This window comes from Lycium ferocissimum, chromosome 7 (assembly GCF_029784015.1).
Source record: "Lycium ferocissimum isolate CSIRO_LF1 chromosome 7, AGI_CSIRO_Lferr_CH_V1, whole genome shotgun sequence".
NCBI classification, from domain to species: domain Eukaryota; kingdom Viridiplantae; phylum Streptophyta; class Magnoliopsida; order Solanales; family Solanaceae; genus Lycium; species Lycium ferocissimum.
The window spans coordinates 10351310-10368352 of record NC_081348.1 but is presented as its reverse complement, the minus strand read 5'-3'; the positions used below and the strand labels follow the sequence as shown (position 1 = coordinate 10368352).

At 35.4% G+C, this 17043-nt stretch overlaps 3 protein-coding genes across 4 annotated transcripts; 2 read left to right on the top strand and 1 right to left on the bottom strand.

Annotated features, from left to right (window-relative positions):
• Window positions 1-2870: 2870 nt before the first annotated feature.
• LOC132061912 (uncharacterized) lies at window positions 2871-3374 on the top strand. The gene is made up of 3 exons (XM_059454589.1): window positions 2871-2892; window positions 3007-3059; window positions 3132-3374. Exons 1-3 carry the CDS (start codon window positions 2871-2873, stop codon window positions 3372-3374), a joined length of 318 nt encoding a protein of 105 aa, XP_059310572.1.
• A 5193-nt stretch (window positions 3375-8567) lies between these two features.
• LOC132062504 (transcription factor UPBEAT1) lies at window positions 8568-9352 on the top strand. Its single transcript, XM_059455058.1, has one exon. The coding sequence runs from the start codon at window positions 8649-8651 to the stop codon at window positions 9051-9053; it is 405 nt and encodes a 134-aa protein (XP_059311041.1). The 5' UTR covers window positions 8568-8648; the 3' UTR covers window positions 9054-9352.
• A 2567-nt stretch (window positions 9353-11919) lies between these two features.
• Window positions 11920-14747, bottom strand: LOC132063316 (WRKY transcription factor 23). Of its 2 annotated transcripts, none has more exons than XM_059455801.1 (3): window positions 14231-14747; window positions 13947-14096; window positions 11920-12666 (listed from the first exon to the last, which is right to left on the bottom strand). In XM_059455801.1, exons 1-3 carry the CDS (start codon window positions 14635-14637, stop codon window positions 12285-12287), a joined length of 939 nt encoding a protein of 312 aa, XP_059311784.1. In that variant the 5' UTR covers window positions 14638-14747; the 3' UTR covers window positions 11920-12284. The 2 variants fall into 2 exon arrangements, with proteins under 2 accessions (XP_059311784.1, XP_059311785.1); XM_059455802.1 differs by having other exon boundaries at window positions 13947-14093; window positions 14231-14742.
• Window positions 14748-17043: the final 2296 nt, after the last annotated feature.

Here is a 17043-nt window from a genome sequence, read left to right as displayed (position 1 = left end):
CATAACGCTGGAATCATTACTTAAGCCTTTCACAGTTTCCACCCCAGTCGGGGAGCCAGCCCTTGCCAGACGTGTCTATTGTAATTGTGTGGTGACTATTTGTGGCCGCGATACCATTGCAACTCTAGTAGAACTAGAAATGGTTGACTTTGATTCTATTATGGGCATGGATTGGCTAGCTTTTTGCTATGCCGACATAGAATGCTGGTCTAAGATTGTTAAGTTCCAATTTCCTGGGAACCGGTCCTTAGATTGAAAGGCAATGCCCCAACACTGAAAGGTAGGTTTATTTCCTACCTTTAGGTGCGGAAGATGATTTCCAAAGGATATATCTACCATATGGTTCGAGTTCGGAATACAGAGGCAGAACCCCCAACTCTCCAATCCGTTCCAATAGTTAATGAATATCTAGATGTATTTCCTAATAAAATACCTGGACTTCCTCCCTAAAGGGATTGAGTTTGCTATTGATGTATATCCGGGCACTCAGCCCATATCTATTCCTCCTTATCGTATGTCTTCTGCTGAGCTGCGAGAGTTGAAGGTGCAGTTGCAGGACCTATTAGAAAAAGGCCTCATTAGGGCCTGTACTTCACCTTGGGCTGCACCGGTATTATTTGTGCGCAAGAAGGACGGATCGTTGAGGATGTATATTGATTACCAGGAACTGAATAAAGTGACCATCAAAAATAAATATCTTCTTCCCAGAATTGATGATTTATTTGATCAGTTGCAAGGTGCTAAATGCTTTTTGAAAATTGACTTAAGCTCTAGTTATCATCAGGTTCGAGTCAAATGAGAAGACATTCCGAAGACGGCTTTCAAGGCGAGATACCGGCATTTTGAATTCCTTGTAATGTCTTTCGGATTGACGAATGCTCCTGCGGTCTTCATGGCCCTGATGAATACTATATTTCGACCCTTTTTTAGATGTATTTATTATTATATTTATGGATGATATTTTGGTATATTCCCGTTCAGAAGCAGAACATACTGAGCATTCGCGAAAGGTATTGCAAACCTTACGAGATTGCAAGTTGTATAAATAGTTCTCCAAGTGTGAATTTTGGTTGAACGCCGTGGCCTTCGTTGGTCACATCGTGTCGAATGAAGGTGTTAAGGTGGATAGCCAGAAGACCAAAGCTGTAAAGAATTGACTAAGACCCATAACACCATCAGAAGTTCGTAGTTTCCTAGGTCGTGCAGGTTATTATCGGAGATTTGTAGAAGAATTTTCTTCTATAGAAACTCCATTGATGAAGTTGACCTAGAAGGCAACTAAATTCCAGTGGTTCGATGCGTGTGAGCAGAGTTTCCAGAAGTTGAAGGATAGATTGACATCAGCTCCAGTTCTTACCCTTCCCGAAGGTACAGAAGGCTATACAGTCCATTGTGATGCCTCCCGTACGGGCTTAAAGTGTGTATTACTACAGTGTGGCAAGGTAATTGCTTATGCGTCCAGGCTATTGCTGAAGCATGAACAGAATTATCCAACTCACGACCTCGAGCTAGCGGTTGTTGTATATGCACTGAAGATCTAGCGACATTTTTTATATGGTGTTCATGTAGATATCTACATTAACCATAAGTTCAGTATATATTCAAGCCGAATTGAATTTGAGGCAGTGGAGATGGCTTGAGTTACTAAAAGACTTTGATGTTGATATCTTGTATCATCTTGGCAAAGCTAACATTATGGCTGATGCGCTAAGTCTCAAGTCTATGGGCAGTCTAGTCCATGTGGAAGCTGAAAAAGCAAGAGATGACCAGGGAGCTTCACCGCTTAGCTAGTATGGGAATTCATTTTTCAGAATCTGATGATAATGGAATAACGCTCCAGAATGTGTCCGAGTATGCTCTTGCTACCAAGGTAAATGCGCAGCAGTATGAGGATCCAATTCTAGCTAAGATTAGAGATGGAGTGCAGCAAATAGGATCTCAGCATTTGGGTCGCTTGTGTGTTCCAAATGTAGCCGGACTACGAGATAAAATCATGTCCGAGTTCCATTATTCTCGATATTCTATTCATCCCGGATCCACGAAAATGTATCATGATATTATGGGCTTTTAATTGGTGGAATGATACAAAGAAAGATATTGCAAAATTTGTTGCTCAATGCCCTACTTGTCAGCAAGTAAAAGTTGAGCATCAGAAGCCTGATGGCCTATTACAGGAGATAGAAATACCGACTTAGATATGAGAGGCTATCAATATGGATTTCATTATGGGATTGGCCCGTTCTTGTCGGAAATTTGATTCCATCTATATGATTGTTGATAGGCTAACTAAATCGACTCATTTCTTACCCATCAATACCACTTATACAGCCGAAAACTATGCCAATATATATATATATATATATATATATATATATATATATATATATATATATATATATATATATATATATATTAAAGAGATTGTGTGTCTCCTTAGCTCCTATATCTATTATATCTGACAAAGGCTCTCAATTTATGGCAAACTTCTGGAAGTCTTTCCAAAAAGGTTTAGGAACTCAGGTGAATCTTAGTACGACATTTCATCCGCAGACAGATTGGCAAGCGGAGCGAACTATTCAGACTCTGTAAGATATGTTGTGGCCTTGTGTGTTAGATTTCCAAGGAAATTGGGACGATCATTTGCCTCTTATACAGTTCGCATACAACAATAGTTATCATACCAGCATCAAAATAGCCCCTTATGAAGCCTTATATAGCAGGAAGTGTAGGTCTCCTGCAGGTTGGTTTGAAGTAGGTGAATCAAGCTTATTTGGCCCTGATTTAGTGTATCAGGCTATTGAGAAAGTAAAGCTTATTCAGGAATGACTACGGACAACGCAGAGCCGTTAGAAATCTTATTCAGACGTACGATGGCGAGATCTGGAGTTCCAGGTAAGTGATTGGATATTTTTGAAAATATCGCCTGTGAAAGACGTTAGAGTTTTGGTACGAGAGGGAAGCTCAATCCAAGATATATCAGACCCTATAAAATACTTCGAAGAATAGGTCAGGTAGCTTACGAGTTGGAGTTACCGCCAGGACTGGAAGCAGTCCATCAGGTCTTTCATGTGTCTATGCTCAGAAAATGTATCAGAGATCCTTTGAGAATTGTGCCAGTAGACGATGTGTAGATCACAGAAAATTTATCATACGAGGAAGAATCAGTTGCCATTCTTGATAGGCAAGTCCGCAGGCTGAGGACAAAGAATGTGGTCTCTGTAAAGGTCCTGTGGAGAAGAAGAGATAAGGAGGAAATGACATGGGAAGCTGAGGAGGAAATCAAGTCCAAATATCATTATCTATTCCTTGCTGTAGATGTTCAAGGAGAAACATTACAGAACCTTACCCAGCCAGGAAATAATCTGCAAGGTTAAGAATAATACTCGAACCCTTCTAAAAAGCGTTGATTGTAGTGACACTTGTTTTGATGTGTATGTTTGGATATCGGTAAATATAAGTGCTCTATGTGTCCTTTAGGTTAGGTTTTGATATATGCAGGTCTCGGTGGTATCCATAATACAAAGGAAACTCTGCTGAAATTTTTATAGAAACCATAACGAACGAAGTGTACCTGAATATTCGAGGACGAATGTTCTTAAGGGGGGAAAAATGTTACATCTCGTCCTTCGGGAGATACGTTCGTAGTATGTTCATTGACATACGCTCGTAGAATAAGGATATTCTCGAAGTCGCAAGTTATATGTATTGTAACTAGTACTTATCAAGAAGCCAAGGTCATGTTTGATGAGTATTAGGAAGAATAGAAGTTGAATGAATTGACAAAATACATTTCGACGAAAGTTGGAAAACTGCCCAATTTTTACGGTCCCATATACGGTCCGTAAAATTTATACGAACCGTATAAATGGAGGAGGGCAACTGTATAATTGGAACAGAATGTTAATATTTGGGGTGCAGTTTTACGGTCTAATTTTATGGACCGTATAATTTTTATGGTTCGTATACTGGACCGTAGATTTGAGGCGGTGGCCGACCTCCTCAAGTATAAATACCCCACTTTCACTTATTTTATCAGTTTCTCCAACACTTATCTGATCCTAAGACATCCTTACACACCTCTATAAACCCTTTCACATATATGCACAAGTTTACACAAGATTCCAAGACAAGTTAGCTCAGGAAAGTTCGTGGTAGCTTCGTAAGCTTCGTATTCTTCCTTACATCGAGTTAAGGAAGTGGAATTTCGATGATTAAGCTAAATCAAGGTCAATTGAACTCAATCAGGGTAAGTTTCTCCCTCTTTGTGACAAGATTAAGCTTCATCAACATGGTAGTTACGAGAATAACGCGTATTAAGCCAAATTGAGATGAGGGTGGTGTGTAATTTTATTATTATTTTTGTAGAGATAAATTGAGTGTTAAACTAAGTCAACTTATGTTGAAGGTGGTTATTAGTTGTTTCAATAAACTCGGGAAAGTATTAGAAGCAGTGAAAATGTTGCCCGAATTCTTACATCTTTAATCGTCATTCGATATACCTAGAATATACATGATATACAAGTGTATTTGGGCCTAACGAAAGATGTACTCTCAAATATAGGTCCACACGTTGGTCAAGAATCGGAATAAGGATTACTGCGAAGCCACCTCCCGATATAAAAGGTATGTAAGGTTTTCTTTCCTTCGTTTTGGCACGAATCAAATAATCTAGCTAACAAACGTTTCATAAGAAAAGCACTCTACTCTAATGTTTACGAGCTTCACATTCTTCATGGCCCCAATAAGATACTTTGATTGGCTATACTTAATTTTACCTTCAGACGAGTCACAGATTAATGTTGCTAGTTACATACCATACTCGAAGTTTACCGACCTTACGTCACTCCGAAAGGCCCAGATGTTACTTCTATGAGTTCAAAGATATATATATAATCATTTATTTTACTACACCGAGCTGCGCTATAGTCGGCCAGGTACGGCACCTATTGTGCAAACACTGATCAGTTGGGTATTACCATCGAGCCTCACATGGCCGGGTACACTTCCACCGAGCCTCACATGGTCGGGTACACTTCCACCGAGCCTCACATGGCCAGGTACCATTCCACCTAGCCCTACTATGGTAGGATACATTATGATGATGATGATTCTACTTACGTATTTATGTATATTTATGTTTTCGAAGTTACAATATACATATTATATGCCCTTCGTGGCAAGTTTAGGTTTCAGGTGGTTCCTCTTCTACTAATATTTGTTTCACTGCTTTATTACTACATTCCTGCCTTACATACTCAGTACTTTTATTTGTAATGACGTCTCATTACTGGGACACTGCATTTCGTGTTGCAGGTCTTAATAGTCAGCTTGGAGGACTTCCACAGTAGGCATGTATAGTTTAGCAAATAGTCAATGAAGCTCTACTTGCTCGGTTTTGGGTATGCTATTATGTACATGCCATATATATATATATATACGTTACGCTATGCACTCTTAGAGGCTCATAGCCAGATGTTATATGTATAGATGTCATATGTGGCCTTGTCAGCTTTAGTTTGGTACTAGTGCTGTTGTTGTGGCCTTGTCGGTCGCGTTGTCATATGTAGACCTTGGTGACAACCTTGTTGACTTGCGTACATTTATGTATATGTGTATATTCCTTTATGTAATACGTATGTCACACGAGTATTCGTAACTATATTAGGTTGAATATATGGAATGTACGCCAGGTGGTGCTCAGCCAGTAGATCCGAGTGCCCGTCATGCCCCACGGTTTAAGGTGTGACAATGGTGTTAAACGAGTTAAATGATACCCATATTGCTGAATAAAAAATCGAATAAAAATCAACCCAAAAAGTCAAACCCAATCCCTAGGGTCAAAATCAAAATTTTAATTCAGATTTGGGTTACCCATATCCACACGAGTCCAAATCTATGTTTAGATTCCCGTTTGGAGTCCATGTGAAATACTCAAAACTCAATTTAGGTAATTCTAGATCTATATAAAAAAATCCTCAATTTTCATCGTAGATAAAGATATAGATAAAAATCCTTCAAAACTGAGCTCCTAAGTCTACAAAATGATGAAGAAAGAAATCAAAATTACAAAATCTAGTATTTTTAAGAATATGAAAAAGTTGTCTAAAACAAAAACCAACTCTGCAGTCTCTAATAGAATGACCATAACTCTTTGTATGAATGTCGAAATGATGAACAATTTGAACCGGTGGAAACTAGACTCAAAGGGCTACAACTTTAATTTTTACATTATTTCCAAACTCCATATAGATAAAGAGCAGTTCGCTTGCGTAGTCGGGTCAAAGTGCTAAACAAACCAACTTTCAACACTTTAAATATTTCAAACCTTGCTCCAAACGCACGGAAACTCACTGTGCCCCTCAGGATGCAAGCCAAACATGCAAACAACTTTAAAATCACCCTACAAACCTATTGGAACTCTCAAATTGCCATTTCTTAGTCGTCTAGACTAGAGGCAGACCTACCCTATTGGTAGGGGTCATGTGCACCCGTTAACCTCGGGACCTGTAAACCATCCAACTACAAATAAATCATCATTCGAACCTGTAGGAACTTTCAAACTATGATTATATTCTAAGCTCGTTCACTCAAATGCAATATTGTTTTCGCTTGTTAAAGATTTAATTCACGTTTCGCTTTAAAAACCCGAGCAAGACTTATCGGAATTACAGCAAACCTTTTAGATCAGTCCTATAATTCCTTCTCGAACTCCCTGAAGTCTCGGAATCAAGTTCTAATCTTTAGAACCAAAAACGGACCTTTGGGTCGTTACACTTTTATGCTCAAAAGAATGCCCAAACACCAAACACGTTAAAAAATCTGTCCGAAGCACATCATAATTAAATAAAAAATAGCATATCACATTTAAACATCATTGCGGACTTGTTCTCAATTTAATTCTCGTTTGGACCTCACATGCCCAAAATAAGATGGATGATGTCCGAGAACCACCAAATCGCGAACTGTTGCAACAATACGAACAAATGATATCGGTTTCCAATGAAATTTTATAGATAAGTTCAAATTCATCATTAGGACCTGCCGAAATCTTTAAATCATGAATCCAAGCTCGTTTACTCAAATTGTTGACCTTGGCCACTATTTCAGGTTCAAATGGTTCAAAACTCTCTCGAATCCTCGATACCTGCGCCACCAATGATCACTAGCAATAAATTACTAAATGGACCTATGTGAAGTCTCAAATAGCAAAAAAAGGTCACCCTGGCTGAGGCAGGGGGAAGTGTTTTGGTTAGACAGACACGCCGCCAGGCGGCTCCATGGTCTAGAGCATGGTGGTGACACGCGCGTTGTTACTTTCAACAGAGTCGTTGGATGCTTATTTCAAGAGAGAAAATTTTATTTTTGTCATTATTAAGGAGGATTAGCGGCGAATTTTTGCTATTCTGTTATAAAACTAAGTTTATCCGCCACTAATTCCTTATTTTTCCTCTTTTCTTTTAGGCAGTACGTTCATCCTCCTATTCAAAGAACATGAATCATCATAAGAGTAGAAAAACACAAAACTTTAAGAGAGAATGGTGTTGTTTGCCATGTATCTCTCGCATTCATTGAACTAGATGCTGAACGCATATGATTTAATAGATTTCTTACAATGTACTACACGTAAGATTAATGTATTTAAAGAAAATCTCAAGAAGAACATTGACACATATCCATCCTAAGCTCCGCAAATATATAGTACAGTAGTATGAGACATAAAAAATATGTTTAAATAAGTATTCGCCTCCTGCCGAGAAACATGCAGCCTCCTTTTCACCTCAAAAAAAAAAAAAGTGACTGACGTGTAATGTGCCACTCCCATTGAGCTGGTCTGGATAATTAAGATATAATTAGAACTATCTAGGTTCACGTTATGTACTGTACATTGAATTTGGAAAGTGGCTCTATGGAATAATCCAGCGTGTTCTCATGAAATTATGCGTTCATTGTGTTGTGGTAGGGACCTGTAGTAGTGTGTTAGAGGAGGAATTAAGAGTACTTCCTATGAAGAAATTAAATGTGGTTGGTTTTGAAGGAATGGATAGTGAAAAGAATCATGTGGATACATGTGCATTGAGTTGGAGAACATGCAGCCCTAAAGCTACAATGCATAAATAACGACTCCTAATTCCCTATAATAATAAATATAATTAATGTACATGGGTCAGCTTGTGAGCACTTAACTAATATTCCATGGGATAAAGGTAAATGATATCCATCAAAGCTTCGACAAAGGAGAAGAAATCATCTATGTAGTATGCCTTCGTTGGGATCTAATCTTGAGATATCATGATTCTTAACTCACTTCATTCACCATTACACCACATTCTTGATAGTAATTATATTTATAAACTTTAAATCTTAAATTTATAAATTTTAATTTATAGCTAGCTAGGATGACATTAGCTAGATGATGATTCAACTTTGGCACTTTGCGGCTTTAAAATATTTCGCATTATCCTGTAATGGCTAATGACCTACCAACCCAACCCTTACAAGTTACCTTATAAATCAAGCACCCATCTCTAGGCAACATATTAGCTAAACTCTCTTGTACTTTCTTCCTTTCTCTTGACATTACTCAATTTGGCAAAGGACGTTATTACTAACACATACCATATAATCCATCTTAATTTCTTGCTCTTATCATGGGTATTTGTCAACGACCTTTGATTTCTTCTCTTGAGTTTCTTAACAAGTGTGATTTAAGTGATCCTTTGTGGACAAAAGTTTTAGAAAAAGACCAATACATGACTAGAAGGAGATATTCATGGCTAAGCAGGAAAGCAAATGGAGGGCATATGAGGAAAGAAAGATGCAGAAGAGTTTTAATGAAAAGAAGGGTACGTGTAGAAGGTTATAGAAGATCAAGCAACGAGATTGAAAGGAAAGTTAAGATCCTGCAGAAGTTGATTCCAAAATGTGATTCATCATCATCAATGGGCTTGGAGAGGCTTTTTAGAGAGACAGCTGATTATATTTGGGCTTTAGAAATGAGAGTTAAGATCATGAAGATTATTGTTAATGTGTTATCAGCTCCTGATAGTAACTAGGGCATGACTCATTTTGTAAAGCCAAAAAAAAAAAGGAATTATTTTTATTTGTCCATTCTATTTTACTTTAAATTACTCAGAGATTATTCATCTTCTCGATTTTTCTTTGTGAAGATTAGGTAGCAATTGCAGTTAAAGGTCTGCGGACATGCATAATGACATGATGCCATGGTAGTCAAGCCAGCTCGGTCTTTGTGAGAGCTTGCTGATTATCATTATTTTCTATTGTGTGAAATTTGACTTAATTAAAGTTAATGATTAGTATTTTCATTTCACTGGGTATTATTCACTTATGTGAGTGTTTTCCTCCTCTTCTTCTTCTTTTTCCTTTTTATTTGTGTTTCCATAATAGACGTCCAATTTCATACATCTTTTTTCTTTATCATTCCATCAACTTAATTAACATGGACTTGATGCACGCACCAAATTATGCCCTTTAATGGTTAATGAAGAAAATAAAAAAGGTATTTGGTGAATTGTCATATATATGTAGTAAATCTTTGTGGTCTAAAAGGTCCATAAACTATATTGCGAGTGAAATAAAAGGAATGTCATTTACTAAATACTCCTTCGGGCCATTTTTACTTGTTCATGGCTGACTTGACACAGCCCTTATATATGGAGCAATAAATAAATGACAATTTTACTATATCACTTCTAATTATTATAAATCATCTAGATATTTGAAAGTAATCAAACATGCTTTAAAAGTTGTGCAGTCACTAATAATTTCTTAAATTTTTCAACTCAATAATTAATAATAACGATAAAATAAGTATGTAATGGTAATTATCTCTTTATTTTTCAAACTAAACAATTAAACGCAGACATCTTTTTTAGTTTATGGAATAAGTAAAAATAGATGGAAGGAGTATTTAAAAAAAGGGGCAACCGACAAATATTTCTGGAAACTTGAAATTGTTGCACTTTTGACACTGGAGCCCAAAGTTTTGGGCTCTTAACGGGCACCTTTATGGAGCATGATTCACAAACTTTAAGGAACTCGAGTTGCGAGGTGTCTTTCTATGTCTAGGTATACCTAATAAATTTGATAAATGAAATACCTGCATGCTTTAAAACTACTCCCTTCGTTCACTTTTATTTGTCCACCTTAAATTTTTCACGCTGTTTAAGAAATAATAAATGAAGTGCATAATTTACCAATGTACCCATATTAATTGGTGCATATTTTTATTGGATTTGAAAACTGCTTTGAAGTGAGTAATTAATACTATACGTAAAACAGGAAAAATAAAATTATCTCCTCTTGATATGCTAAAAGTGACAAGTGAAATGAAAATCTATTTTTAGAATACTGGACAAGTAAAAGTGAACGGAGGGAGTACATCATTAATGGAATTGAGGCAGAGGGAGTAGAAACTATAGAACTTTGAATCTGAAATGTTCGGATTCATTTGCTTGAGGTTGGGCCTACGGACTCGGCTGCTGATGCTACCAGGCTTGGGATGTAGTACACAAATACTCCCTCCGTTTGATTTATATAACTCATTCGTTTAATTTACGATATTTAAGAAGAAGGAAGACTTTTGAAACTTGTGGTTCAAAAATAAGCTCAAAATTTGTGGTATGTAAATCATTCATAAAGTGAATTTGTTTCCAAATTAGGAAAGAGTCATTCATTTTGTAGCGGATTTTAAAAAGGAAATAGGTTCAAACAAATTGAAACAGAGGGAATAGCTACTTGAAGAACAGGCAACTATTTACGACATTTGGAATATACAAATTAATTAAGTTTTAGTCATTTTATAATCAAACTTCGAACCTCGGCTCTGAACTTTAAACATAAGTCCTTTGAGTCTGAAGTTGGGAATTGACTAAACCTTACTACAGACTTTCGGGATGAAGTTGAATCTTAAAGTTTAAAATATGAACTTCATACCTGAGCCAGCTTCTAACTTCAAAACTTTTGAGCTGAAGTCGAATTTTAAAGAGTCAGAATTTAAACTTCAGACCTAAAAGTTTGAAGTTAAGACTTTCTAACTTTAGATCTTCGGACATGAAGCTCAAATTTTATCTTTGCCCTTCTTCACCTTGATTAATTCCTTACTTGTTGTATTCAGGTAATTATGAGCTAATTTACATGTACGTTGGAGCTGATACAAACAATTAGTCTCAAGATGTAGTACGCAGCATGGTGCAAATTCTACAAAACTAAGTGGTACAAATAGCAGAAGCCTGGATATTGCGATTAGAGAAGTTAGGAGTAGTAGTTTGCCCTCTTCTTCAAGCGTAGGTCTGAGCTAAACTTCAAGATCAAGTATGATGTTTGCCTTCTTTGCCTAAAATTTAAACACGTTGAAAAAAATTAGATTAGTTTTTAGTAACACCTTTAAAATTGGTTACCTCGTGCAAATCCTATCCAGGTTTGCCTTTCAATATGCAAATGGAAACCATACAATTTAGAACCCATTTTTTACCACGAAAATGTTTTTTTTTTTTTTTTTTTTTTTTTTTTTTAAAAAAAAAAGAAGAAGAAAAGTTTAACTTATATACACCATAATGTAATGACACTTTTACATCATTAGGTCATTCAAAAGATATTTAGAAATTCCTCCTTAAGAAGTAAGACTCATAATTTTAAAAATAAGACACGTTACCTGCTACAACAGATAAAGATGGCATGATAATATAAATAGAAATTCATTGTCAATATATAAGATAAACTCTTAGCTAATAATTATTGAGTAATACTTAAGTATCATCAATCTAATCTGCAACTTATGTCCAGAGCGTGGTTTCTCCCTCTTTAATTAGACCGCGTGCTATCCTCACTCCCATACATAGCAAACCAAACGCATATAATGCAGATATAATGAACATTATCTTGGGTGAAGAAACAATAAAGAACCCTAAAAATATTCTTTAATCGCATGATCGTTACATACAACATTCCTTAGGCCTCCATATACACACACATTCTCGAAGAATTAATATGGAAAACAAATTAGCCACAGGTAAAGGAGGGTACATATATATGCAGTACTAAATACTAATAAGCTAAATATATTGCTGAAGTAGAAAAATATAAACATGCATAGAGAATCCTAAAACTTCACTGTTAGAACCATAAGATTTTTGTAATTTTCGATGGCTATATTAGAAATGCCAAATAGTAGCACTAGCTAACGAAGTAATGCATATACTGGATGTTAATTATATAACCGATTGTCATCTATATGTTACAACTGCATCATTATATTAGCATATACATCATCTATAGTCTTGTTTTAGCACCGTGGAGGGCATAAGATCCTGCAGGAGTCCCTGGTCTCCCATCATCTCAGCAGTGCAAAAGCGCGTTCCATGAGCAACAAAAGCAGCATGATCAAGCTGATTATTCAAGGCTAAAGGATTTGTCGAGTCGTTGAAGTGAGTGTACTGATTAATATTGAAGTGCATTGGCAGAGGGAAGGCCGCAGGTGTAGGGAGTACTCGAGTTGGATGGCAGCCAGGACGGGACATGATGGTATTCATGGGACTTGGATGAGTATGTTTTCCTTCGTATGTCGTTACCACTATGCCTGGGTCACTGAAGCATCGTTCTACTCTCTTCTTTACATTACATGTTGCACTTGTGCAACGATAGTAGTTCCTGCAACAATCATAATTTATTAGTAGGAGTTGTGAAGTGTGTATAAAGCTTTAATAAAGCGAATATATCCCATATTATAGGAGTTGTGAAGTGTGTATAAAGCTTTAATAAAGCGAATATATCCCATATCAAGTGTGTCTAATATGACCGAAGTCATTTTTAATGAAAAATGTTTTCCTAAAAAATGTCTTTGATGTTTGGTTAGTGAGTGGAAAACATTTCCAAAAAAATATTTTAAAGATTAATAATAATATGAGCAAGTTGAAGAGTGTTCTAATGAAACTTTTGAGTAATAAAGATTAACAATAGAGTCCCAGTATTAGCTGAAGTATAAGTAATAGAAGTATGAAGTTTAAAATTAAGATAGTTGTAAGAAAAATGCATTCCGCTCTTAAGTGAGGGAAGTCATTTTCTTTTGATGGAATATGACTTCTATTATACCAAACGTCATAAGATGACTTTCTCATGGAAAACATTTTTATGGAAGTCATTTTCCTTCATACATATGCCAAACACACCGTTAATTTCCAATGACATACATTTCATTTTCCTTTTTAAAGTATAGCAGCAGCTTACAAGTTATCCACAATTGGGAATACTTAATAAAGAAACAAAATTTTAGACCTGTCATTTACAAATAACAAACATCTTTCACATTAGGAAAATTGCTAAATACAAATGAACTTCTCAAAAATCTCCCCCCTGTTTAATTTTGATAGGAAGTACCCTCACACATTAAAGAGAGAAATGATAATCGACCATCATCGGAAGTGTTGTGCACAACCTCTACTTATAGTCTCACTTAGAAGTTAAAATGGTCGAATATTAAAGTACTCCAATGAGAAAATGGAAAAAGGCGAAAAAATGGGGCAAAGATGTATGAACCAAATAGAATCTTAACATTTCCAAATTAGATGTACTAAAGGTAAACATATGACATAACTAAGAAGGAACTTTGTTGTAATAGCACAAAATGAACAAGTAAAACCGAAATCATTAAATTCAGTAACTTTTCTACTCCTTCAACGCTTATCAAAATGTGTACGTAGTACAAAATAGTCCAAAAAGGAAACGAACTTTCTACCCTTGTAGGCTATAATATGAACTAAATGCTCTCTCTTCTTTTTTTTCAACTTGTTTTTTAAAGCCATTTCTAGATCCAAAATATTAGATAGCCTTTATAAAACAATTTTGGTGGTTTAAGTGCAACGAAATTTCTAGAACAAATCAGAATAAAGGATTAATCAAATAAAAGGTAGCCCCATGAACAAATAATATACCTGGGGAAAGGGCTGTTTTTGACAGCTTTTTGGCCGTATTTTCTCCATCTGTAACCATCTTCCAGAAAATCAACCTCACTCTTTGTCATGAATGCAACTCTTGGCTCTCTCTGCTGCTTCTTCTGACTTGTTTTCTTCGCTTTCAATCTACTTCCAACACAAGCCCCAAAATGGTAAACAACGGTACTTAGCAAATTGGTAGGACTTAATTAAAACTGTCACACAGAAAAAAGTAAAAATAGTGCTTTTTAGGTAAAATGCAAAAAGTAATACTAAGAACATACGGTTGCTTTGTCTTGGTTTGTTGTTGGTTATGATGTTCTACTTCCCCATCTGCATCATTTGTCTCAGAGGAAATGGAAGAACAGTTTGGGGTAGATGGCGTATTCAATACGTTAGATGAATCAGCTACTACAGTACTACTTATAAGATGATTTTGGGTCTCAGCTAAAGATGGCTTTACTTCTTCAGATATAGAAACTGCAGGTTCTATTTGGTGTTTCTCTTCTTTTGGTAACTCAAAAACTGAAGCTGATGAACAAAAGTCTTGAACACCCAATAACTCCATGAACCCCAAAGATGGTCCACTGTAATCTGACATTAAGCCTGTAAATGAATGGTTAGTGACTGCAAAATTATCAAAGAAAGACATTGGATGATCTTCCATTTTTATCTCTTTGTAGCTTTCCATTTCTTTAATCACTGTTAAGGCAGAAGATGTACTTAAGGAAGAGAGTGGATAAACAAGGAAGGGAGAAGAGACTAGCAAATTTATTAGGCCAAGGTATATATAGTGGGTACACACAACTCGATGGATTCTCTTTTTTTGCTTTAGAGATATGGATTTGGGGATTGTGTGAAAGTGGACACAAAGATTGACCGGGTTCGGCCGGTTATAGAATCGTGCTTAAGTTCTATGGTTAGTATAAATAAATACAAATATTTATCAAATTAAGTTATTTATAAATAAATATTCATAGTAAACTTAAACTTTAATACATACACTTTAAAATGATAACTGCTGTATTATTATTAATTTCATTAAAATTTTATGTAGCTTAAATCCTATAAAAACTTACGAACAAAGGGCTGGTTGGCGTTTTAATGCATGCTGGTCCAAGGACTGGAGCAGGAACACTGATCTATGCATTCAGACGGTAGTTTTGACCGGTAAACCGGTTACTGTGTGAACGTAATCGATGATTGCGGCTTGATTTGCGATCCCAATAATTTTTCTCCATCTACTTTTATACGCTTTGGAGCCAAATTATTTAAATTTAATTCATCACTTAGTATTTACTGACTCTGTCTAGTTTTAAAAAAGCAAGATATAATTATCATTTTGTGTTGGGTCATAAACTTTAAGAAATTGTTAGTGGCTGCACAATTTTTAAAGTATATTTGATTGATTTTAACCCTTAAATGACTTAGTAACAATTAGAGGTGATATAGTAAAATTGTCATTTTTATTTATGACTTCTTAAAAGTGTGTTAAGTTAACACAAGGACAAGTAAAAATAAACCGAGGGAGTAATTTTTAGTTGGAAAGAGCAATGAGAACATTGACTAAGTGACCACACTATACATCTCTTATCCTTTTTGTTTTGGTTGAACGAATACTTTTTATGATCGAGACAAAAATTTCCTATAATTGTAACTTTACTGGTTAGGATATATAGCCCATTCCTGAACTTCAGCCGTGGAATGAATTAGGTTTACAAAGTTTGAAGATGCTTATTTTGGGTTGAGAAGAAAAGAACAATAAACTTTTTCAGTGATCTAGGACCACAATGGCTCCTAAAATTTGAACAGTTGGATCTTGTAGTACATTTTACTAGTGAAACTTTATAAAAGAAAAAAGTGAAAGGAGAGGATGAGAGAAGAAAAATGTTTGTCTTATTATTGGATACTTATATTATTTATTTATATGAATGTCATTTCACACTAGCTAGTTAGTACCAATAATGAAATTGTCTTGTTTTTACGCATCGGATACTTTAAGTTGAATAAATTGCTTATATATATTAATGTCATTTCAGATTGTGACAACCGATGAAGGTCATGTTCATAAACGCGTCTTTTTTTGATATACAAAAAAAATCATTCAAAGATGTATACCGGCCTCTTCAAAGAATTAAACTTTACATTTTGGTTATAAATTTATCCCTTCTTCTCTCCCTAAAAATCAACACAAAAGTGAAAACGAAATTCAGCCCTATGGTTTCCTCCCTCAACTTGAAAATCAAACAACAAAAATATACCAGTGTAACAACAACAATATACTAGTATAACAACATCAACTTGAAAATCATGTCCACAATAAAGTGTAAATTAAATTTTTGTGCCTGTAAAGAGTCCGTGATTTTCGAAAGTTCGGTTGTTTTTGCAGCTTGTGTGTCTAGGTCGGCGTGGGAAAATGAAATAATCAAAAAAAGTTACTGCACGTGTGTGCTTTACTACAAAAGTCGCTTGAATGATACATTGTATGGATTTCCTCTTTTTAAGAAGCAGGATCTTCGATCGATCCAGGCCCCGTCTTTTGTTGGATTACACTTTTGCTTTTTCTCCAGCTAAAGACACTAGAAACCCTACAACAACAGTTAAAAAAACTTTAGTTTTTCATAATTCTCAAAAGAGTTTAACGCATACCCATCGTGTAAAGAAAATTTTATATTATTAGGTTAAATATATCTACTGATACCTCTTCATGACATCTAAATTATAATTTTAAACATAAGATAAATTAATTAACTGCTAGAGTAGATAAATAGCTTGATAGTGTAAGCTTCTTATGAGTTACACTTTTCGAAATTTCAATACGATGCATGTATTTCTATTATTTGCGCTGAAAAACATATAAAAACGTTAGGATGCTTTTTTATGCTATATGCTAGTTATTTATAATGCTAAATATCTTACTCTAAATTCATCTATATTTGGACTGATTCAACATTCGTACACCAATTATATAATGAGACAGTCGTTAAGCAATGTTGCATTATTTTCATAGGTTTTACAAGACGTTGGGAGTAGGTGATATATCACTTACACTTGTACGTTGTGACTCGAAATTTTTTCAAATTGAAGAAAATTATAA